General features: G+C 42.3%; 1 protein-coding gene across 2 annotated transcripts in view; it reads left to right on the forward strand.

Annotated features, from left to right (window-relative positions):
- The first annotated feature begins 3,193 nt into the window (after window positions 1–3,193).
- Window positions 3,194–24,508, forward strand: part of TRMT11 (tRNA methyltransferase 11 homolog) — a 44,219-nt gene continuing 22,904 nt past the window's right edge. The window contains exons 1-8 of one of the 2 annotated variants that reach the window (XM_025209002.1): window positions 3,194–3,255; window positions 4,072–4,145; window positions 7,503–7,584; window positions 7,676–7,768; window positions 8,938–9,072; window positions 12,780–12,936; window positions 20,603–20,683; window positions 22,234–22,398. In XM_025209002.1, the coding sequence (XP_025064787.1) occupies window positions 4,108–4,145; window positions 7,503–7,584; window positions 7,676–7,768; window positions 8,938–9,072; window positions 12,780–12,936; window positions 20,603–20,683; window positions 22,234–22,398 (751 nt within the window). In that variant the 5' untranslated portion in view covers window positions 3,194–3,255; window positions 4,072–4,107. The remainder of the gene's footprint in view (window positions 3,256–4,071; window positions 4,146–7,502; window positions 7,585–7,675; window positions 7,769–8,937; window positions 9,073–12,779; window positions 12,937–20,602; window positions 20,684–22,233; window positions 22,399–24,508) is intronic. The other variant, XM_025209003.1, reaches the window with a different exon arrangement.

Genomic DNA, 24,508 nt, shown 5'->3' on the forward strand with positions numbered 1-24,508 from the left:
CCAACCCCTGCCCCACTTCCTCCCTGTGGGGGCCTCAGACTTTCCCCCTACTCCCTTATGCCCCCTGCATCCCGCTCCTGGCAGCCCCCGGAGGCTGGAACGCTGCCAGCCTGCAAGGGGAAACCTACTGTTTCCCACGGATCCCTGCACAAAATGCTGTGAATCCAGGACAGACGCTGTCCTGGAATCGTGCAGCCCGGGACTGGGACTTGTGGTTCCCATTCTGGGACTGTCCAGATGGGTGGTCACCCTATTTCCACCTTTAATTTATCGTTCTGGTTCCTGGTGATATATTTGGTGAGAGTTTGCCATAGCTTTGTGCATTTCTCTGTCAAGAGGTGGTGTTAATGAGATACGTTTATGCAGAGATCTGTAGCAATGTAGTTTATTTTGAATGTATTCTTCCTAATGACTCTCAGTAATGTTTTTGAGTCTAAGCTTAGTGCCGTGAGCATTTTTTTCATGTATGGTTGTTGTTGTTGCACTTATCTTGGGTACTTTCATAGCCTTCTTACAGTGCAAAATGTTTATTCTCAGGACACCTCTGGAGGTGCAGTTAAAGAGCAGAGCAGAGGTGGAGAAGGGCTGTGACCTTTCCTGGACTCACACAGGAAGTTTGTGGCCCAGCAGATCTCCCAAATCTTAAGCAAATTGTTCATACTAGTAGATACCACCTCCCTCTCTGTTTTATAGGTAGAAGCTACAAGTGGTGTTTCATTTACATTTTGATCCTGTAGCTTTTTGAAGTGGTGAGAGTGTGTTAAACTAGAATTTGTAAGATTATTGGGAAAAATCTATCCCAAGCAAGGAGTAAAAAAAACAGCTTGTAAGAAGGTGCTTCAGACTTAACTGGATGAAGGACCGGCCCAAGAAAGATATTACTAATAAGCAAAATGTCTACAAGGAATGGAAAAAAGAGTGGGTCGGCTAGGAAAGCTCTCTCTAAAAAGCAAAAGATCCAAGTGGGAGTTACCAGAAGTTGAGTTGATTTGGGTCTTGCAGCATATACTTATTAAGCAGCAAAAGGTTCTTCAGCTTGCATCCCAATATATTACTAGATAATGATCGTATTGTCCTATTGTTTACCTAGTGATAAACTGGTATGGTGTACACATGTACACCATCCGATAAACTGGATGGCTTACTCTAGCAGAAGAAAAGCTTAGAGACAATTGGATCGTTATCTAAAATATTGGGGTGCAAGCACCACACGGATGGGAAGGGTCTATTGTTTATACTAAAGGATAATGTTGGCACAGGAACAAATGGATGCAAGGTGGCCACGAATGAATTTAGGCTGGAAATGTAACCATCAAAGCAAGCAACTTTTAGGGCTGTGCAAAACACCACTGTTTCGTTTCGACTTCTGTTTCATTGTTTCAAAGGGACAGTGTTTCATTTAGTCATTTCATTTCGAAGCACTGTTCTGTTTCGTCAAAACTGTTTTGCTGTTTCAATGTGTTTTGATGTTTTGCCCATAGGCTATAATGGGGAATCATGAAAGTGCCCATAACTTTGTCATTTCTTGCCTGATTCAGATGAAAACTGCAGAGATGGTAGCCCCTTCTGAGGGCATGAAACCTGCTGCCAAGTTTCAAGGAAATAGGTGCAGGGGGTTCTGGAAAACCACACCTCAAGGTCCTGACAAACAAAACTCGTGTGACTTGCCGGCAGTGGCAGCCTTCTGTCATCCTGTGTACCGATCTGGGGGCCTGTACTCCCGGAAGGGATGTGGTGTTATGCCGGACTCCTCCTGGGGGTGTGGGCCCCTGGATCTGCGCTCAGGATGACAGGAGGCTGCAACTGGCCACCTGCATCTGGCTCTGGGCGCAGCCTATGCTGGGAAGACTGGTGCTGCAGCTGGCTCCAGGCAGCAGCAGTATCCTCCTGTCATCCCGTGCACAGATCTGGGGGTCGAGGCCCCCTGGAAGAGTCTGGCAGCTCTGGGAGGGCAGGTTGAGCTCCGTGGGGGTGGCAGAGCTGCTCGGAGTGCAGCCCTGGTTCTTCCCGCCTCCCACTGCCGGGCTGTACTCTGAGCGGCTCCACCAGCCCCATGTAGCTCAGCCTGGCGGCAGAAGAGTCAGTGACGGAGCCACTTGGAGTGCTGCCCTGGTCAGTGGCTCTCCCCTGCCTCCTGCCACCAGGCTCAGCTCTGTGGGGCTGGCAGAGCTGCTTTGAGCACAGCCTGTTGGCGGTAGGTGGTAGGTGGGGGAGAGCCAGGGCTGTGGTCTGCCTGGCTCTGCAAGCCCCATGGAGCTCAGCCTGGCGGTGGGAGGTAGAGCACAGACCTGGCTCTCCCCCATCTCCCGCCACCAGGCTGCTTTGAAACGCGAAATGTTTAAAAACTTTCAAAATGTTTTGAGTACCCTCATTTCATTTGAAAGCTGTTTTGAAGCCTTTTGTTTCATTTCTATTTCACTGTTTTGAGCTCGAAACATGTTGAAACAGCTTTGAAACAAAACACTCATTGAAATTTCTCACAGCCCTAAAAAAGAGTAATAGGGCAAAAAAAAAAAAGAGAGAAACCCCTAACTGCAGGAGCTCTTTAAGTCTATGAAAGGAATTATAGAGCAGAGGCCACATCACGTAAGCCAGGAGTTCCTTTCCAGGTGTACAGTCAGAAGAAGAAAGTGACTCCAATGCAGCATGGTTGTCCTATATGGAGTTCATTAGCAAATGTGGAATATTTGCTCTCCGAACTGGAGAAGTGTAGTTTTTACTGGGATTTTATCCCAAGAGAGAGAATTGTTTGCAAAAGGTGGCCCCCAGATTTTACTTCCATATACTGAATAGCATTGAAGGACCCCATTGAGTAGTTTTAGGAAAACTCACAGAAACTTTTCTATGGTTAACCTGATGTGTTTTATGAAGCCTAAGTATGTATAATTTAGTGTAGTTTCTGTGCGTCTATAATAACATTTCAGTTTTTGTGACTACTTCTTAAATCAAGACTTGTTTTTTCAGTCTGAGCAGAAGATACCCAATGCACATTTGTATGATTCTTTGGGGACCATTTTGCAATAAATTGTAAGATCTGTTGCAGTATCCTTGTTGGCATCTCTCAAGCTTTTTTTTCTGTTGGAGCATTTGTTATCTGTGCATGGTCAGTTTAATCCTGGTAGAATGGTAAGAGATTAATACCTTTGTTTTGTCGTATTAAAAAAATGTCATGCTTTATTTTCCTTGTAGGAAATAAAGTCTTTGCTTTCTCTTTGTGGTGGACGATTCAGCAATCAGCAAGAAATTCATGTAAATGTAAGTTAAAACAGTATGTTTTACCAGGAAATATATGGGCACTGTACCAGGTAACTCATTTGCTAGTTATATTTTCTTCATTCAATTGCAGTAGCTAAATACATTGCCAGTGTTTAGGAAAACAGTGCAGCCGCCAAAAACTGTTATTGATTCTGACTTTAAAAAAGCAGTCCTAATGCCTACTTCTTACTTACCATTACTGACCTAATATCTGCTTTTTATATCTGCATGTGATGGTTCAATCTGTGGGTTTACTCCCTTTCATACCTTTTACAGAATCTAATCTCAAAATAAACAGCACCACCTACTGTAAATCTGTTGCTTTTTCTAAAACAATTGAGCAATTAGAATGGAAAGTAGCTGCAGAAGCTAAATGAATTCTCAGTAAATTGTATGTGTAGGATACCTAGAAAAGTGAAGTTAAGGGAAACTACTTACAATTTAAGTTTAGCACTTAAAGAGCATTAAATCTCAGAAGCAGAAAACAATGATAGGGAAATACGCGTAGGCAGGTATTAATTGTCCTTTTGTAGTATTTTTTTGAAGGGTGAATAAATAGGTGGCTGATCCATTTTATCGTGTCTCAAATAGCGCATGAGAGAAATATATGTACTATTTCTTTTGCATTTAAGGTCTAAGGTATCAAATTAAATATTACATCCTCATATTTACAGTTCAATTAACATTAGAATTAGAAAAATAGGTATTCTTGGAGCTTTACTAGTCTATGAATAACCACAATATGCAGTCTTGATTGCATCATAGATCTCATATAATATCCTCTTCTTAGCACTCTTTTTTTTTTTTTAATTTCAGTCTCCGTTTTGGATTCTTGATATTCCTTCAGAAGAAATGACTAGAGAACTAATGAAACGGACAGTATGTGCAAAGTAAGATGGGAAATCCAGGAAATCAGAACATACCTCCACCCCATACCTCCTATCATTCTGCAACAAATGCTGCTTTTTAATTTAGCTGCAGAAACTACAAATGTTTTCTATAAACATGGAATAAAATTTGCTTGAAAAGTGTTCCAGTCCTTATTCCTCAGTCTTGCATTGTGTTTATTATTGCACAGTACAGTACTTACTAGTAACAATAATGACCCTATGGTAAAGTTGTGACACATTTAGTTGAATTTTATCATGCTAAATTAGTGAATTAAAAAAAAAAAGTAGGTGGGGAGAGACTGAATTCATTTGAGTGTTTGCCATATCTTTTAAAAATCATTTAGGATCTGGAAAAAGTGAAAAAAGAGCAAAGAGTAACTGCTTCTTTGCTTCCCCTTCCTGTTTCTGAATTCTGAGCCTTAGATCCGAAGAACTGAAGCACATATCTTTGCAGGGTGTTCTAGGGGAAGGGAATCAGTTACACCACTTCCAAGAGTCCTGCTAGTTTTGGCTACCCAGATGGGATAACATTGCCATTTTGCTTTTCAGACCAAGGCTATAAGCCCGAGTCCTGTGAATAGGTACTTTGCAAACCATACTCAAAGATACGGGAATAGGAAGCCTGATGTGTGAATGTTTGTTGTACTTATTCTGCATACGGCAACATGTGGTTATAGTTATATTTCTTGTGAGAGTGAATTGTACTTCAAATAATACTGATGGGACATTGTGGAAGTATGACACAGCAAAGCAATTATTAAAGGTCACCAAAGAGTGAGGGTGATTTCAAGAAATGCAGTTTTTGTACTACAGTAAAAGCTCTGTTATCCAGCATCCCCTGTGAATGGGGGATGCCGGATAACAAAATATGCCAGTTAATCGAGCGGCCCCTTGCCTGTTTGGGCTGCCGCTTCTCCCGCTGTGTCTGGGGCATCGCCACCCCTCCTGAGGCCCTGCAGGCCCCACAGGACAGGGAGGCGGGCCCCGTGCAGCCTGTTAATGCCCATGGACTGTGGGGGCTTGACAGTGCAGGCTGCTTTGCCCCGGGCCATGGGGGCTCGGAGAAACTGGAAGTGCCACGGTGGGCACTTCCAGTTTCGCTTTGCCTTACAAGCCGGCATGCCAGTTAATGGAGCATGCTGGCTTGTAAGGTGCCGGATAACGGAACTTTTACTGTATTAAAGAAAAAATTAATTACTTTGAAGACCCCTTTAAAAACAGGAAAGTGAGGTAGCAATTCACTTGAAAAGCATGAAAGTGAGGTAGCAATTTTTCTGTGTTGCTAGCAAAAAGTGTGTTTAAAAAATGTGAATCGAAACTCATGGCAGAGGTGATATCTTTTATTAGACCAACTAGATATTTGCCAAAAAAATTTATTTGCAAGCTTTTGGGCACAGGCACCCTTATTCAGGCGTAAGAGATTGCAAAGATTGTAAAAGTTCTACTAGGTAGAAATGAGAATTCATATTTCACAGGAGAGCTGCAGGTGTGCTAAAGTCTCCTGTTTGGAACAGTTCATTTTGTGCAGATTAGGCTCGGAGAAAAGTTGGAAAAGTCTTTTTACTTCAAAGTTGTCTGGTGGTAAGTAGGATGTAGAATCGTATTTCCTTCTGGTTATGATGTTTCATATGCGTATATGTATGTATCTATGAACTTTGCAGTAGGAGTGTAAATCAAAAACTAAGTAGGTGTTAATAGGCACCCCCTGAACATTAAATTACAATGCAAAGATAAATACTACAGTTCTGCTTAATACTATTTGTAGTATCAGTAATTCTGTAACTCTAGCTATAAGCGGTGTTTAAAAATCTCACAATGGGGATAGATGCACAATGTTTTGACTAGGAATAGTGAACTTGTCAAAACTAATCTGTTTTCTGGGGCAAATGCAGATTAGAAATGTAGCTTCCAAGTTTAGTAGGGGAACACTCTTAATAAAATGGCACACTTCGGGGCTGAGATCCTTTTGTTACTGTTAAGTCATGTGTAGCTCGCTTTGTGGGCTAGAACCTTTGAGCTTTTTGAAGTATTTCCTCATGTTTCAGACCTTCATTTCAAAGAGAAAGTGCTACATGAAGTAAGCTATTCCTACAAGGGTTTTTACTATATGTGCTGCACTGTGAATGCACAGTAATTATGTGCAAATATACAACAAGCAATACCCAAATTATTTCCATAACTAAAAGGAGATTCTTTACATTCTTTACAAGGCCACTGGGTTGAAATATTTGGATACTGGAAAAAAGATCATGTGTTTCTATGACTAAACCAAAGGAGCCACTATAATAGATTGTCTACCCTTCTACATTCCAAGAAGAATTAGTTTGCTAAACCTAACCATTTAGAAAGCAAAGGGGATTCATTGAAAGGTGTTTAAAATAGTAGTGGTCTGGGTTAAAACGGCAAAAGATAAAATGTTAAAATGGAGTTAGAACCAGTTGCTATTCCCTTATACCTTGGGCATTACCGTGGAGCAAAGTACTACTCAGATGGTACATCTATGCAAGGCGTTTACTGCAGGACTGACTAATTCAACGCCTTGGCATCTACATATGTTCCCCTATTGGGGTGCAAGAAACTAATAAACCCCACTGCTGAGTAGTACTCATAAATATGAGTACTACCCTGCTGCAGAGTTTTTTTGCACACAGCAGTGCACATGTAGACACTGACTTGGCTGGCTGGGACACGACGGTGGTTCAGTGCAGGGGCTGCTTGCCACCTAGCCCTGTACTGAAGCACCCTCGTGCCCCAGGCAGCACATTGAGCCAGGCTGGAGCAGCCCCGGGCTGTCAGGCTGACTCTCAGGGTGCCATGTCAGCCAGGGCTGCTCTACCTGGGCTCCATGTGTGCTGCACATGAATAAACTCTGAAGCTGATTGTTTGGAGTTAATTTCTTGTGGGTGCACATTCAAACAGCATACCCAGGAGCAAAAAAACTCTGGAGCTTGTTTATTTCTGTGTACTAATTGCACTTGTAGATACACCCAGAGACAGTGAAATAATACTTAAACATTTTGTAATAAGTTAAGAACAGAATTCTAGCCTTTATTTTATTTCTTGACTTTTTAAAGAAGAGTGAATTTTTGTTTGTGAATCTCATAATTGTTTCCATTGAATTTAAGCAAACAATATTTTGGTAGCATTTCATAGGGCATCTTGCAAGAGAGAGAACTTTACTGAGACCCTCATTCAGGAAACATCTTGATTCAGAACAATACCTAAGAACATGTCTAAGCATTCTCCTGAATCTGGCCAAAATGCAATGGGCAGAAATAATCACTGTGAAATAGGATGGTTTTTTATAAGGCGTTATTTTCTTTGCTGAAAACAACCTAATAGTTATGCAATTTCCAGGTCTATATTTGAACTGTGGGGTCATGGAAAATCTGCAGAGGAGCTGTATACATCTCTGAAGAACTACCCAGTAGAAAGAATGGTATGAATATCAAGAATATGGCTGATAAATTTCAGACACCAAAGGTAGTATTGCAGGCTGTACTAACCAAAAGTGTTTTGTTTTATTTTAGCTTCCATATCTACAGTCAGATTCTACGTACAAAATAGGTATTCATACTTTTAACAAAACACTGACGCAAGTGGAGAAAATAAGAAAGATAGATGTAAGTGGATTTTTTAAAAGTAAAACTTACATATGTGTCATCAGTGTGTGCTAGTTCTGATATATTAAGACACTTGCTCTTACGGGGTTTTCAAAAACATCTAAGGGAGTTAGCCACCCAAACCCATTAAAATAGAGTATGAGTTTTAATTCTTTACACAAGACTTCTTTGAACATCTGAGCCTTTGCACTTTTTATAGAAGATCTCAGAAGTTTTTACTGTGAGGAGAAACAAATAGTGTTGTTGCAGTTGTACAGGCTAAGTTGACAGTTAAGATCAGTGATCAAAATTGATAGCTAAAAATAGGCTTATGACTTCTGAACACTGTCCCTCTGGAAATTTGGCCACTTATGCAGATGTTTTATTGGGCATTTGTATTCAGAAAACTTTCAGAGGCTCACCCCGGTCCTACAATGAACTAGTTGCAAAGTTGTGAATAATCTTCTGATAAACAGCTCTGTGCTAAGTCTGCTGGACCCTGTTCCCTACTCAGAATCCTAATAGTGCTCTTATCAAGAACTGCCAGATAAGTGTTAGTGTTTATGTATTTCTGTTCTTTGTTACACCAGTATTGACCACTGCTACTTAAGACTGCAAAATATTTCCATTATAACCACTTATAATAAATATCTTTCTCAAATATTAATTTGTTGCGAATAAACTTTTCAGTATTAATGGTAACATTTTTATTGGTGTTGGGCTGCAGTGAGCAAGGTTGAGCAATATTTCTTCAGCTGTTTTTCAGTTATTGGGTTGTGTATGTGGTTAGGAGTGGGAGAGCCCTTTTTTCATTAGTATGGCTAGAGTTTTTCTAAGAGACTACAGGAAATATGGCTATATTCAGAAACTTGATATATCCATACTTCTTACTGAGGTTTGTAATTTTTGGCTTGACTTGATTATAAAATGTTTTTTAATATGAAAATTGTTTGATTAGTAAGCAACAAAATAAGTGGAGGCATGAACTATAATAAAATAAGTGGAGGCATGAACTATAATAAAAAAATCAGTGGATTCTGGTGTCTCAATGTAAAATTAGTCAGATTTCTTTGTGTCAGAGAGAAACTAAAGAGTGCGGTTTCACTTTTGGTAAGTGTTAAAATCTTAAACAGATGTTTTCTTGAATTTACTATTTTAAAATTTGCACCAACTTCCCCTTGCTTATACAGGCTTTAGAATTTTTACCATTTGGTGGGAAAGTGAACTTAAAGAAGCCAGAGCATGTGTTCTGGATTTTGGAAGATTATGGAATGGATCCAAACAACATTCCAGAGGACCCTCTGCATTTGTATTTTGGTAGATGGGTGAGTAATAAATCTATTTATTAATTAGTGTTAGATGATAATTCAAATATATCCAGAAAAATACAAATCCTAGCATTATTTAAACTTCCTTTAAAAAAAAATAAATGTAAGAAAATTTGAAACTTTTTATTTTTTAATAAATTTGATCAATTTATCTCTGCCATTGTGTACAGGATTTGTAGGCCACGATTATGGAGATTTCTTACCACAAGTAGGAAAACGCAAGTTAATATATCAGGTAATTCAAAGAGTCAAGGTGTCTCTTAGAAGAGGAGAGTCATTGGGAGCATGATCAATTATGGTGTCCTTATTTTTCTATTTTTTCAGCAGCTCTAACAGTGCAAAGGACCTGATTAATCAATCCCCACAGTTAATCCACCCTTCAGCAGAGCATGAAGTCCTGAAAGGCCCACCCCTTGGGTTATTGGCCCAGAGTAGAACATGAGAGAGTGGAGGGGGATGGCTGTAACAGCATTTAGTGTCACATTTTCAGCTTTTCTGAACAGCTCCTTGAAGCCATACGGAATGGTTTGCAGATTTGGAAGTCCTGAGGCAGTGTTAACCCAGCTTCATGATTCATAGCAGCCCACAGTTAGTATTTCAGTAGGATGTTCAAAAAACAAGAGCTATTTTTACTTTCCACCTCGCTCTGATTTGTGTTTTATCTGAGGCTTGGGGTCTTTGTTTCTGAAGCTAAGAAGGGGATATTTGCACAACAGAACACTGGCAGTGCTGGTAATTGACCACATCCACACTATGCAGTAAATGTAGCCATTTTTTTAAAACTGGCTATGCCATGGCTATCTGACCTGTTTACATTAATTAAGCATGTTCATTATAAATTTTCAGCTATATTCAATTCATATTATGCCATTAGGTTTGTATCAGTGCATTCTGGGAAACTGGCTTATTCTTTCATACTGCTTCAGCAGAAATGGTGCTTATGCTCTAAGTGTGCATTATGTGAGGAGGCATTTCTGCAACAACAGTTGGAAGGAAAGAGAATCAGCCAACCTAGTGATACAGAGATGGTTAGGGGCCGTGCCACATAAACCAGTTTAAAGGTCTGATTGCAGGAAGGCAATTGTGAAGGCCTGTTTGTCATTACCTGTCAGTTACTGAGAGTATTGTCCAGGTCTGTCATTAATGTAAGATGGCTTTGATTTGTGGAGATGCTGTAAATCACTCTGGTCCCAGCTGTGGTGGTTCTCTGAAAGTGTTTAAAATAGCAACAGAAAACAGACTTCTATGGCTTGTTTACCTGGTTTGGCAAAGATCAGTAAATGCTAAGATAGTGTTCTGACTTCGTTTGTGCTGTGGGTCCTCCCCAACCTGTGTTAGAAATAAGAAAATTGAAAGTTTTAGGATTTTTTTCCTCTAAGTAAATTGTTGAAGCCAGCGTGCTTGCTAGCAGCGCATTCTATCTGGCCTGTGGGACCTCTAAATTTTTTTGAAAATTAATTTTTATCTGCCCCTCGCTGCCTGTCAAAGATGACAGGCAGCCAGCGGCAGCAGGACCCACCGGCAGCCTGTGGCTAAGCAGCAAAGCCAACCCGGTTCCCCCCTGCTCCCCTCCCACCCTCAGCCCCAAACCAGTAGCTTCTGCAGCTTCTGGCTGTGTGAACCCTCACCCCTCTCCCTCCGTCCGAGCGGACAGTAAGGAAAGATTGGACTGGAGGGGGTCGGGTCGACACCACTGGAACAGCCCAGTGGCCAGGAGTCCCATGGTGCCTCCTGGGCCCGTCAGCTGCTTCTGCTCACTGGTGCCGACCTGGCCGGGCCCATCTTGTCCTGAGCAGCACGCAGCAAAGCAGTGCCTGGGCCAGCTTTCCTGCGTGCTACTCGGGACGGGACAGGTCCAGCCAGGTCGGCACCAGCGAGGAGAAGAGGAGGCTCAGCCTACTGAGCCAAGTGCTGCTCAGGACCAGCTTGGCCCGGCCAGTGCGGTATACAGCTCAGCCGTGCCTTCCCTTACCTCTGCCGGCCAGTCCCAAAAGGCACATGGCTCAGCCACTGCTTCTCCTCGCCGGCGCCCTCCTGGCTGGGCTGAGTCCGTCCTGAGTGGGACGTGGGGAAGCAGCGACTGGGCCGGCTTTGCTGTTGAGCCGCATGCAGCTTTCCTGCACTGCTTGGGATGGACTGGGCTGGGCCCAGCCGGGTTGGCACCACTGAGGCAAAGCCGTGGTGGAGCCTGTGTTTAGCAGTACACAAGGAAGCGGCATGCAGCTCAGATCAGCTGGCTCAGTTGGCGCACACTTTGCCGGTGCCGACCCAGCCGGGCCCATCCTGTCCTGAGCGACATGCATCAAAGCCAACCCAGCCACTTTTTTCCTGCATGCTGCTCAGAATGCGATGGGCCCAGCCGAGTTGGCACCGGCAAGAAGCAGTGGCTGAGCCATGTGCCACTTGGGACTGGACGGGCCAGGGCAGCGGAGGTAAGTGTGCAGCTGTTCCCAGAGTCCTGGAGGCTCCCGCCGCGGCCCGGGGGATTTTGTGCCGCTTGCACTGTGTCCAGTGTGCACAGAAGCTGAGCTGGGAGCTCCCCAAGCCTGGTGTTCTGCCCCTGGCAGGCATCATGCTCTTGTGGGCAGGGCGGTTGTGCCCCGTCCCATGGAGTTGTGTGGGCTAGGCTGGGCTCCACCTTGGGTGCCACTGTGGGCCCAGCTGCGGCCTGAGCCTGTGGAGCTCTGGGGCAGGCCCCACTCCCCTCCCAGCCCCACCTCTCCGTCGGCCGCCACCTTCCCAAGGGCCTGGCGTGGCTGCGCCAGCCTACCCGCAGTGCTTCCCCCTGCACCTGCCTTTCCCCTCTATGAAGTTTTATTTATTGTCATCAAGTTTAGAATTTTTAGAAAACCTGGTATTTACCATAAAAAGAAACATTTATGATTATTAACTATATTAATAATGCAGTGCATCCTGCCATATACCCCGCCCCAGTTTTGGTTTTTTTGGCATGCCAGCACTCCAGCACCTTACAAGGGTAAACATCATGGCTTTTTCTGCACTCTGGCCAAAAAATGTTGCCTGCCCCTGCAATAGACCATGTGACAGAGTGTAACTTTCAGTTCTAGGGCCATACTACCCCCTCCCAAAAGGAGTACTTCTGGGGACAAGGGGAGGGACTTCTGGTGAGAAAGGGCAGGGATTAGGGGGTGGGACTTCCGGCCACAAGGTGGTGACCAGGGGGCAGGGCAACAAGGGGCGGGGCTACCCATGCAGCCCTTGACAGCTCACCAAAATTCGTGAAGTGGCCCTCCAGCCGAAATAATTGCCCATACTGGTTTAGACCTATGTTTTGAACTGGGACCTTAACATGAAGCTAGCATTGTATATATGTCTAACCATGCATTTTCATTCCTCAACATCCTTGGAATTTTGTAAGTTTAACCTTACTTCAGCATTTGCGAGACTTACAATGGCTGGTTTTGGCAAGAGCTCTACAATTTGTTTCACCTTTTTTTACAGTTGTTTCCTCAACCTAAAGTCTATTATGGTGACTTTCTGTCTGGGAATTGTAATGGTAGGCCATCTCTTCCTAAGACAGGAATCTCAATTTTATTTTTTCAGTGAATTTAACCCAGGTACTGGGAAGAGAATGAAGAGAGTCTGCTGTTTTAATTGTGGGGTAGTGTAACATATGCCGGTATTCCTGTTATTTCTAAAGATATTTCTAAAGACTCTGTCTTTCTCCTTTAATGTGTTTACAGATTGCTGATGGCCAAAGGGAGCTTATTGAATCGTACAGTGTAAAAAGAAGACATTTTATTGGGAACACGAGCATGGATGCCTGCTTATCTTTCATCATGGCAAACCATGCAAGAGTAAAAGCAAATGATGTCGTGTTTGATCCATTTGTGGGAACAGGTAACTTTTTTCCTGCTGTGGGGATAAAATAAAAAACAATATTTTGCTTGTGGGCCTTACATAAAAAATAGGGACCTACCAAATGCACAATTTTGTGATTTTCATGGAAACCAGGAATTTGGTCGGTCCCCCGTGAAAAAACCTGGTCCCTGTAAAAAAGTGCAGGGATCACAAAAAAGCAGGAAAAGGGTGGGGGAGGAGCTGTAAACCGAGGTGGGAAGCACTGCATTCTGAAGCACAGGGGAAAGTGGGGAGGAGATTTTCACAGTGGAGCATAAGCGTCACTCCCTCCCCATGCATCTGCCAGTCCTGCCCCTCCCTGGAGACTGACGGATGACCATCTGTCAATCTCCAGAGAGGGGCAGGAGGGTTCCTTTTGATTGACCAAGGAACCTCAGAAGTCTCATCCCTATCCTAGCCACCTGTCAGTCTCTGGGGAATGGCAGGATTCTGGGGTCCCTTGGCCAATCAGAGGCATGGGACTCCCCCAGCATGCTCCACTGTAAAATTGGTGCCTGACGCCACGTCAGGATCACAAAATCCAGAGGCAGCCTCTGTGAATTAGGTAGGATCCTAATAAATAAACTGTTTGGGCCATGGACAGTCTTTTTGTTTCATAGGGCAGGTGCTTGTAGTTGCAGAAGACTTAAATCATTTTGTTAAAAAGGTAAAACAAAGTCTCTTGATTCTTGATGTCCCTCTTATCATTTTTCTAACAATGCTACTAGAAAAATGAGAAGAGGTAAATAAAAAAATCAAGATTCTGGATCCCAGTTCAGGTGCCACTTAGTTGCTTAGGTTTCTAAACAACTTTTGAAAACAGAATTTAGGCTCTGAAGCCCCCCGAAGCTTCTGAGAATGCTGCTCCTTAATATTTTGAAGAGGTGTCATTAGGATGGTTGTGAAGGTTTTAATGGTAACCCTAACAATACATGCCAATATAGCTATTAGAGCATAATTTTCAAGGATGAAAATAAGTTCTTTCTCATCTCATTTCCTGAAGGCAACATAACAGAACTGGAAATATTTTCACTTCTGGCTGAGCTTTTGCTCATAAGCCAGTAGGGGGAGCCCTTATTCCATTTATTGTATCATTGGCATGGCATGCAAGTAGATTTTCTTGAGACATATTTGTCCTGTCTGTAATTGAAATAGAATATCCTGTGTGCTGGGATGTATTGTTTGATCACATATGAGTTTTTCTGTGAACTTTTATCAGGTTCTTGAAAGGAATAATAAAAGATATAAATGAAGTATGGCGAGAGATGTTACTTACCTGGATTTCATAGATTCATAGATGTTAGGGTTGGAAGGGACCTCAATAGATCATTGAGTCCGACCCCCTGCATAGGCAGGAAAGAGAGCTGGGTCTAGATGACCCCAGCTAGATGCCTATCTAACCTCCTCTTGAAGACCCCCAGGGTAGGGGAGAGCACCACCTCCCTTGGGAGCCCATTCCAGACCTTGACCACTCTAACTGTGAAGAAGTTCTTCCTAATGTCCAGTTTAAATAGCTTATGGCCATTATTTCTTGTAACCCCCAGGGGCACCTTGGTGAGTAAAGCCTTATCAGTTCCCTTCTGTGCCCCCATGGTTCCCTTCCGTGCCCCCATTTCACTAAGCTTTGTTGGGTTAAGAAGGCAATAGGTGAACTAGATATGATTTAAAGGTATTTTTTCTATTGCGTGAAAGGAGAAATTAGTTCAGGTATCTAGAAGGGTTCACAATTCGTGGCAACAAATCATTATGGAAAAAATAGACCAAGAGGCAGCTTTTTTCATCTGTTTGTGAAATAGAAAATATCCTATGCGATGTCCATGTTTCCATACAATAGAGAAGGTTTGTTAGTTGCTTGTTTTATATCAGAATAATGTTTATGTACACACAGAACTTATCTGGGCACATAAATGCTTCTTAAACGTCTTTGTTTTTGTTCCTATTTCCCCATGTGTGAGGAACAGTACTTTCTGAAGGGTTGAGGAAATATATTTCCTCATGTATGTGCATTCATCTTACTGCATTATTGGTATTTTAAAAAAAAGTTAAATGGATGCTGCAAGGCAGTTATTAGGAGAATTCACTTTCTTAGAGAATCAAATTTAGAGAACTGAGCACCAAGGGTAAATTGGAAGAGAGTTCATGCAGTAATGGTGACAGTACAGAAGTTCAAGACGCGTGCTGTATCATTAATCTTATATACCATGTGATTTGGTTTAAAGTGACTTTTGCATAAAAGCTAGAAGCAATTTCATATGGGTATGAATTTTAACTGTTGCATTTTGATTACAAAGAACACAACAATAAATGAGCCTGGAATTGAAGTGTATGACCATTGCAGGTTTCTGACAGTAATACATATGGTGGTACAGAAGTGTATGTGTGTGCACTGCACATGTGTGTGTATAGGAACTAACTTTACTTGAGAGTCTTTTTCATTTACTCATAGACTTATTAGAGGAAATTCCTAAACTAGATACTCAAGCTAAGAGAGGTCCCCAACAAGTCTCTGTTGTAGGCCAGAAAATGGTATTGTACCACTAGGAAATAACTTTTTCCATACACTCAAAGTGATGTAGTGAATTCAAGCTTGTTAGTTTGGAGAGTAACATATAAAAGACTTAAAGGATACATTTGCAAAAAACTATTTCTAGTCAGAGTCTTTGCTTAGGTGAGATTTGATATCTGCCCCTGTTTTTTCCTGATTTTTAAAAAGAGAAGCCAAATTAAAACAGCCTTGCGACATTCTCTTTTCTTGGGCCAAGTACATTTTTCATAGTGAGTAAAATTACTGACCTTTTACAATGTTGGGCAATTAGACCTTGCTCTTGAGAGGAGAAATTCTTTTGATAAGGTTGAATTAAGAGGCATAATTTCCTTTATTCCAAAGCAGAATTTACAGTCCCTGTTATTTCTTCTATGTAGTATGTATGGACACTCAAACTGTGTAAGCTTTTCTGACGTTTTTCACAGTTATGGAGAAGGCTCAGAACCTGGCAGAAAAAAATAAATCTTTTATCTGGATACCATACACTGTCCTCCTGAACAAGCTGCTTTTGTTGTCTAGAAATTTTTTACCAGAATTGAAAAACGCTTGCTCTTGTTTGACAAATGAAAGCTGCTTCAAAATTTGCAAATGGTAGGATTTTTTTCTCTTTGATATAATTTCTGTACGGTGGATACATAACTGTTTGCATGATTGTACTCAATGAGTAGTCATCATTCCTTCAGTGTCTTGGTGGGAGATGTTGTAGACACTCCAGAGAGTAGGGCTAAGATCCAGGTTGACCTAAATAGGCTGGAGAAACGGTCTGCAGTTAGTCAGATGAGATGGAACAAGGTCACTTGAGATGGAATAATTGCATGCATAAATACAGACTCATATATAAATGAGCGGCTAGGCTGCAGTACTGCAGAGAAGGATCTAGGAGTTAAAGTGGACTATAAGCTGATTGTGAGCCAAAGACGTGCTCTTGTTGCAAAAAAAAAAAAAGCCAACAGTGTTCTGGGTTATATTAATAGGAGTGTCATTTGCAAGTCAAGGGAAGTGATTCTTTTGCTCTGTTCATCACTGGTGAGACCTCACCTGGAGTACTGTGTCCAGTTTTGAGATCCACAGTTCATGAAGGGTGTGGACAGTTTGGAAAGAGTCCTGCACCGAGCAGTAAAACTGATTAGGGTCCTGGGGGCAAGACTTATGAAGAAAGGCTGAAAGAACTAGGGTTATTTAATATGGAGAAGAGAAGCCTGAAGTGGGAATTTGAGAGTTCTGTTCAAATACCTGAAGGGCAGCTATGGAGAGCATTGAAATGGGGTTTCCTCCCATTTCCTGTAGGGACAGGACTAGGAGCAATGCCTTCAGGCTTCAGCAGGGGGAATGTAGGTTGGAGATTAGGAGGAACTTTTTGACTATGAAAGTGATCAAGGGCTGGAACAGGGTATCTAGAAAAATTGTGGAATTCCATCAAGAGCAGGTTATTCATAGATTCATAGACACTAGGGCTGGAAGGGACCTCGGAAGATCATCGAGTCCAGCCCCCTGCCCCAAGGGCAGGAAGTCAGCAGGGGTCATAGGATCCCAGCAAGATAAACATCCAAATGTCTCTTGAAGGCGTTCAAAGTAGATGCTTGAACCACCTCCGGCGGCAGTCTATTCCAAACCTTGGGGGGCTCAGACAGTAAAGAAGTTCTTCCTTATGTCCAGCCTGAAATGGTCATGGAGGAGTTTGTGACCGTTCGACCTTGTCATCCCTTGGGGTGCTCTGGTGAACAGATGTTCCCCCAGATCCTGGTGAGCACCCCTGATAAACTTATAGGTGGCCACCAGATCACCCCTGAGCCTGCGCTTTTCCAGACTGAAGAGTCCCATGGCTCTCAGCCTGTCATCATAAGGTCCATTTTCCTGACCTCTGATCGTGCACGTGGCTCTCTTCTGCACTCTCTGAAGCTTCTCCACATCTTTTTTGAATTGTGGAGCCCAAAACTACTCCAGCTGCGACTTCACCAAGGCCGAGTACAATGGGAGAATGACGTCCTGGGATTTGCTTGAGAAGCATCTATGGGTGCAAGCCAGTGTTTTGCTTGCTTTACTAGCTGCAACATCACACTGAAGGCTCATGTTCATCTTGTGGTCAGTCATGACCCCCAAGTCCCTTTTGTTCGTAGTGCTAGTCAGCATAGCACTGCCGAGCCTATTAGCATGCTGCAGGTTTTTCCTCCCAAGGTGGAGAACCTTGCATTTTTTGGTATTAAACACCATCAGGTTCTTGTCTGCCCATTTCCTGAGCCTGTCAAGGTCTGCTTGGGTCACCCTCCTGTCCTCAGGTGTGGATGCTTTACCCCAGAGTTTGGTGTCGTCGGCAAATTTGACCAGTCCGCTTCTGACACCAATGTGTACGTCATGTTAAATAGTATAGGCCCTAGGACAGAGCCTTGAGGAACCCCACTGGTCACAGGGCACCACCACGATTGACTTCTGTCAACCACCATCCTCTGGGTCCTACTGCGGAGCCAATTCCCCAGTCAGCAGATTGTGGTGAGGCAGAGGCCGCAGTTAGCCAGTTTTGCCAAGAGGTGATCGTGGGATATCAGATCAAAGGCTTTTTTAAAGTCAAGATATACGACTTCAATCTCTTCTGCTTGTCCAGGTGATAGTTCATCTGGTTGTAAAAGTAAATAAGATTGGTCAAGCAAGACCTACCTGCAACAAACCTGTGCTGGCTATCCCTCAGGATGTTGCCATTGGCCAGTCTGTTGAGTATGGTCTCTTTGATAATCTTTTCCAAGACTTTCCTCGGGATAGAGGTCAGGCTGATGGGCCTGTAGATTAGACAGACACTTGGCAGGGATGGCTTAATCAGGGGCAATCCTGCCTTGAGCAGGAGGCAGAACTAGATGACCTTGTGAGGTCCCATTTTCCTATGATCTTTTCTTTGATTCAAATCCCAGAGGGCAGCCAAAGTTACTCCTGTAATAAGGAGTATGGGAAATAGACCTCCCATTAAAAGGCACCATCATTCATTTATTAGATCCATCACCTAAAATGTTTCAAGGGCACAGTGAGGTTTTATTATACCCATTCTTTGCTTTTGTTTAACACAGTGGGTTAAGGTACAGGCCAAATTAAGGTATTTAGCTTCATTATATCCATTAGGTACAGGGCATATTCAGACTCTGTAAAGTAAGAGACTTGTTGTTGCTAGTTTTTATATCTCATGTATTCCTTTTTGTGATCAAGAAATATTTTTATTAGATGGGCAAAGTTATTTTTCTCATTCTCTTCATAGGACTGGGTGGTATATCATACTTGGGGACAGGGCTAGCTAAATTTGTCTTGACTTTCTGGAGGCACTGCCCATTTGTTCTTTGGGATTGCAGACGAGAAGGGAAACAGGTGACTCCTTCAGGGTGAGTAACCTTGTTCTTCCCTCATCCATTTTACAAGGAAGAATGGTGGGCTGGGATCTCTTATTTTTCCTCTCTTTCCTTATTTTTAGTTGAATTTAGCTTAAATTTAGGAATTTTTATGGTGCTGTACAATGATATCTTTTAACGTTTCATGTATGCTGTGCATTAAGAATGTTTAAGTAACGATGAGTGGTATTGAATAAATGTAGCAGTAGCAGGAGAGAAGCTTTTTTAGGTTCTTGGTTGATGTGAAAATTTGTGTTATTCCCACAGAGAACCAGACCATGCACCTTTGATTAACATGGGTAAATCTGACTTCAGTGGGAATATTTGTGTATTGGTACTCAGCAAGGACACTCAGGGCTCAGTGTCTTGTGCTCTTATCCTATTTTTATTGTGATGGGCATCTCCTTACTAACAATTTCAACCTAACAGTGCAGTTCTTTGTGATAACTGTGTCATTCATTTCTTTTTTTTATTTTGGATACTGTTCAGAGCAGAATGAAAACACCTGATCTCTTTCACGTGGTATACAGGGGTAATTCAATTTCAAGGGCAAATCATACACTAGCTTTTTTACTAAGCCTACAGCTCGCAAGGTGAAAGAGCTGGTTCTGAGAGATTTCCTGTGTGCAGATGATGCAGACTTAGTTGCCCATAGTAAATCTTCCCCGCAAATCTCTTGGGTAGATTTTCTAAGTCATGCTAGAGCTTTGGGATGGCAGTTAGTCTCAGGGGGCTCTTCTGCATGTACTTGGGGAGGTGGATGGTGACGCTTTAGAGTAGCTCCAAGAGCGTGGGGATGCTGATACATGAGACTCAGGCTGGCTGTAGCGTAATTAGCACACTCCAGCAGGCTTGATTAATCGAGTCTGCTCTGACACACTGTAATTGCAGCGTGTTGGAGCAACCTCCGCACTTGTGTGTAGACACCCAGGAAGACTGTAATCATGTAGCAAGGGGTGGAGGAACCAATACCTTGATGATATGAAGTCATTCAGCATCAGTGTAGAAAGCTGTGAGGAGTGCGCAGAATCCCATCTGATCTGTAGGGAACATCTGGCACCGGATGCAGCTCAACATGAAGTGGCTTTGATCCAGAGGATGGAAGCAAAGTGAGAAAGAAAGCAGCATGCTACAGACTTGGGCTCCAACTCAGACAACATATGGATCTGTGAAACTTGTAACAAGATGTGTTGCTCTTGAATTGGGCTTGTCAGCCACAAATGGATTAATCAGGCACCTAAATAGACTTCTTATGTATACACCATGATCCAAAGGGTCAGTGGTTGCCTGCTACTATACTACTACAGCTCACAATAATAGGGTGTAACAAAACTTAAGTTTTTGATACTATTAATAAATCAGGGCATGCCTAGGTCAGCTGTAGACAGTCCTATCCATAGCATAAGTAGCCAGGCAGGGAAGTTCCCTTTGTTCTTGCCATATACGAAACTTTAAAAGGATACTGTCAGTTTGAAATCTAGTAGCTTGCAGGCAGTCCCTAACATCAGGCTCAGTTAAAAAAAAAAAAGTGAGAATAAAAGGAAAAAGTATTGGTACAAGGGAGACATAATGTTAGTATTGTTTCATATGATACTTAAGATTGACTGTCCTCTGATTCTAACTCATGCTGGCACATCTGTTTTCTTTCAGCTTTCAGGTCTAGATTTGAAAGTTCCTAATATCTTCAAGTTCCTCAGAACAATATCCCTGGTAGCAACATCTCTGATAGCATTCCATCTTTTTCTTTTCTCTGCAGGTGGCCTCCTTATATCAGCAGCACATTTCGGAGCATATGTATATGGTACAGATATAGACTATAACACAATTCATGGATTAGGTATGCTGAATATTTCCAAATTACTTTATTGTAACCATTCTGCTTTTAAGTACCATCTGAAGTTAATAGTTGTAGATTAGGGCATAAAAGTTGCATTCTTTTTTACAGGCCTTACTTTTTGTAATAACCGATTTTACTGGCTTGCTTACAGATGTCCCAGCTATATAGTATTCTAAGTATTAAATCTTTGTAAAATTATAAACACAGGTGCTTGTTTTGGGGATTTTTTAATTTTAAATTTTCTAATATATGAGGAAGTCTTAACATCCAGGGTGAAGAACATGTAAGAGATGTCATCTAGAGCCATGGGAACTGATGTGGTTTGATGTATGGTGAGGGTAGTAGGTGGATTGGCTGGGTGAGCCACTGCACATCAGCCAGCAAGTCATATGGAGAAGCATAGCAAGGTTCTTCCTACACTTCTAAGACTGACTGAATGGATGAAGTTATGCTTTGAGACATGTTTTTTCTTCCAATGGATGCTGAATTTTAATCCCATCATCTTGCATACCAGTTTGTATTGGCTCTGGTTATTGAGTGCTGCTAATGTCAACATTTTGAACTTGTATAAAGGTAAAGGTATAGAACATTATTGTAATGTGCCTAGTCATATTAGTACAGTGTAGAGTAGTGGAATTCAGTATTACAGCTATATGTTCACATTGAGATACGGTGCTGTGTTATACTCCAGGTGTAGATATGTTGCCTTGCAGACAAGAGGAGGGGAAGTTTTCTTCATATTAAAATTAGAAACAGATGTTTTCTCTCTTCCTGCTAAATCCCTGGGAAGTACTGTCATGGTAAGAAATGCTTTTTGTCACCCGAGTCACAGATACATATATAATCCATCTTTGTTTTCTTTGTTAAATTTGGAGAAAAGGTTAGCCACTATTAGCCCAATATAGGGATTTTAAAAACACAGAACACTTAGTATGAGCTGCACTATCCTGTTGTGTCATATAATAGCTATTGCTTCAATACTTTAGGTTTTGAAAGGTGTTAACAGTATTTTTATTTCTCTGAGAGATTCTAGTTGGAAACTAAATATGACTTCTGAATCGGCTTGTATATGGTGTGTACTAATGTCTCATAAATGAACTTTGCTCACATTCCCTCTAAATAAGGAAGTTCTGTTCTTCTCATCTATGTAAGTGGAACAATATGATCTTTTTCTGTTGAGTAGTGAAATTTTTTACGCTTCAGAAATTAAGCAGAATATCTTCCTGTAATAAATAGAACCAGAGTAGAGAAAAAAGACCTTGTATTGCTTTTTATTTGAGGCAACTAACTCTTACGACAGGGGTATGCAACCTCAACAAAATGACCCACCCTGGGTCAGGGGCAGGCCAGTAGGTGGATGTTAGGTCTTGGCCTCCGCCACTGCTTGCTCCTGTGGTGGCACAGGGGGAGTGCTTGCAGCTGAAACTCCACATCTGCAGACCATAAGTTGTCAACCGCTTGCTTATGTTGTGAAAAAAACAATGGAAAATAAGAACACTTTGGCTGCAACTTGTTTTTCTTGAATTGTGCTCTTTCTTTTTTTCTTATAGGCAAGGCTAGCAGAAAGAACCAGAAATGGAGAGGACCAGATGAAAATATCAGAGCCAACCTCCGGCAGTATGGTTTAGAGAAGTACTACCTTGATGCTCTGGTGTCTGATGCATCAACACCTATATGGAGGAAGGGGATGCTGTTTGATGCAGTAATTACTGATCGTAAGTTTATTAGTGTCCCAAATGTAATGACTAATTATGTATTTTAACTAAAAGATTACTGCTGGTGTATTTGATCACTTTCACACCTACCTGTGACTAGCATTAGCAGGAGAATATTGAATCTTTACAAAACTGAAGGGTGAGTTGGCATCTGAGAATCAAAAGCCAGTACACAGGGCCAGCCTGCTGGCCCTGCATTGAGCAGAGACTTACTGTGCCAGTAATCCTGCTGACTACACTTGGAGTGCTGGTGGCTTGAGTTACTTATTTAGCTTGTGTATGGGCATAATTTAGGTGTAAGAACCTGTATAGAATAGACTGGAACCTGACTTTTAATTAGCCTGAAATTGTGCAGAATTCATGGATCATCTCTTGAAAAGAGTCCTCCAGATACAATCTAGAGGATTCCGTATTAGAGATGATGACTGTTAATAGTAGTGTTGTAGAAATTGAGGCTGCATTTTGACTATATCAGAACGTATTCTGAGGACATAACTAAATGTGACCTCTATATCAGAGCACTTCAGTAAGCTCTGGTTAATTCACCATTCCAAAGGGATACATATAATAATGAATTATTCTTTAGTGACCAGTTATCAGGAAGCTGACATTTCTGGGTGTTGAGGGGCTGGCAGGGCAATAGCCAGTTAAACCAAAGTAATGAATTATAACACAGGCTCACAAACAAGAGTTTACTTAATTTATATTACACTTGAACAGTCTGATCTTTTTCTATTGGTTCCTATATTGCAATAGTTCTCAGTCTCACTATATCCTAGAGCTTAATTAAGACAAACTGCTGTCTGGAATAGGTTCTTCTACATCTGGAGATGCATTTGCACTCTGCTGCTCTTATGGCTTGGCCCAAAGCCCATTGAAGTGAGTGGAAAAGCTCCTATTGATTTCACTGGGTTTTGGTTACGTGCTCATTGAAATGTTTCCATACTGGAATTTTAATGCATTTCATGCACACTTAAGTACCAGCAGTAATAGAGTAGACTGAAGTCTGCTGTTTTTAAAACTTAATTACTGGACACTGTCTGTTTTGAATGGGGTGCAGCACAGTCTGATGGACATTATAGTCCTAGGACTTGGCAGATCAGTGAAGACTTAAATTCTGTTACCTTGCTCATGGCAAGCATAACTTTTCTTTCAGCATAGTCCACTTGATTTCACTGCGTCTGCTTGCCAGGGAAGGTGGTACACAATGTGAAAAAAGGTAGGAGATTAGAGTGTGTTAGTGTATGTTACTGTTAGTTTCTACATCTCAAAAAATGGAGATATAAGCATTTTCCTGATGCTTATGGTAAGAACCCCCTTGGTTGAACAGGGAACTTCAGGAAAGTCTGAACTATGAAACTAAGAAAGAGATGTATAGGCAATGGAAGCAGGGAGCAGCCACCAAGGAGGAATATATCTCCCTGGCGTGCTATTGCAGGGAATCAGTTAGACAGGCCAAGGCGGGGCTTGAGCTCAGGCTGGCTTCTACGATCAAGGACAATAAAAAGTCTTTCTTCAGGTATATAGTGGGCAGAAGGAAAGCTCAGAGCAACATAGGGCCCCTGCAGGACAAATCAGGACAGTTGGTGGTTGAAGCGGGGGAAAAAAGCAGAGCTCTTCAATGAGTTCTTCGCTTCAGTATTTCTATGTACCGACCAAGGCAGTTCCCCCACCTCGATCGTTGACGGATGTCCACATGGCACCAGTCCACCTATGGTTAGTTCTGAAATAGTTAAGGAGCTCCTGGAGCAGCTGGATGGGTACAAGTCAGCAGGCCTGGATGACCTCCATCCACAGCTGCTGAAAGAATTGGCCAGTGTCATAGCTGAGCCGCTGGCACAGCTGTTTGATCACTCATGGTGCTCTGGCCAGGTCCCTGAGGGCTGGAGAAGGGCCAATGTGGTGCCCATTTTCAAGAAAGGGAGAAGGGATGAGCCGGGTAACTTTAGACCAGTCAGTCTTACCTCTATCCCTGGGAAAATGCTAGAGAAAATAATCAAAGAACACATTTGTGCAGGCCCAGCAGGGGAATCGATGCTGAGGGGAAACCAGCACGGGTTTGTCACAGGTAGATCCTGCCTGACAAACCTTGTAGCCTTCTATGACCAGA

This window comes from Alligator sinensis, unplaced genomic scaffold (genome assembly GCF_000455745.1).
Source record: "Alligator sinensis unplaced genomic scaffold, ASM45574v1 scaffold257_1, whole genome shotgun sequence".
NCBI lineage: Eukaryota > Metazoa > Chordata > Crocodylia > Alligatoridae > Alligator > Alligator sinensis.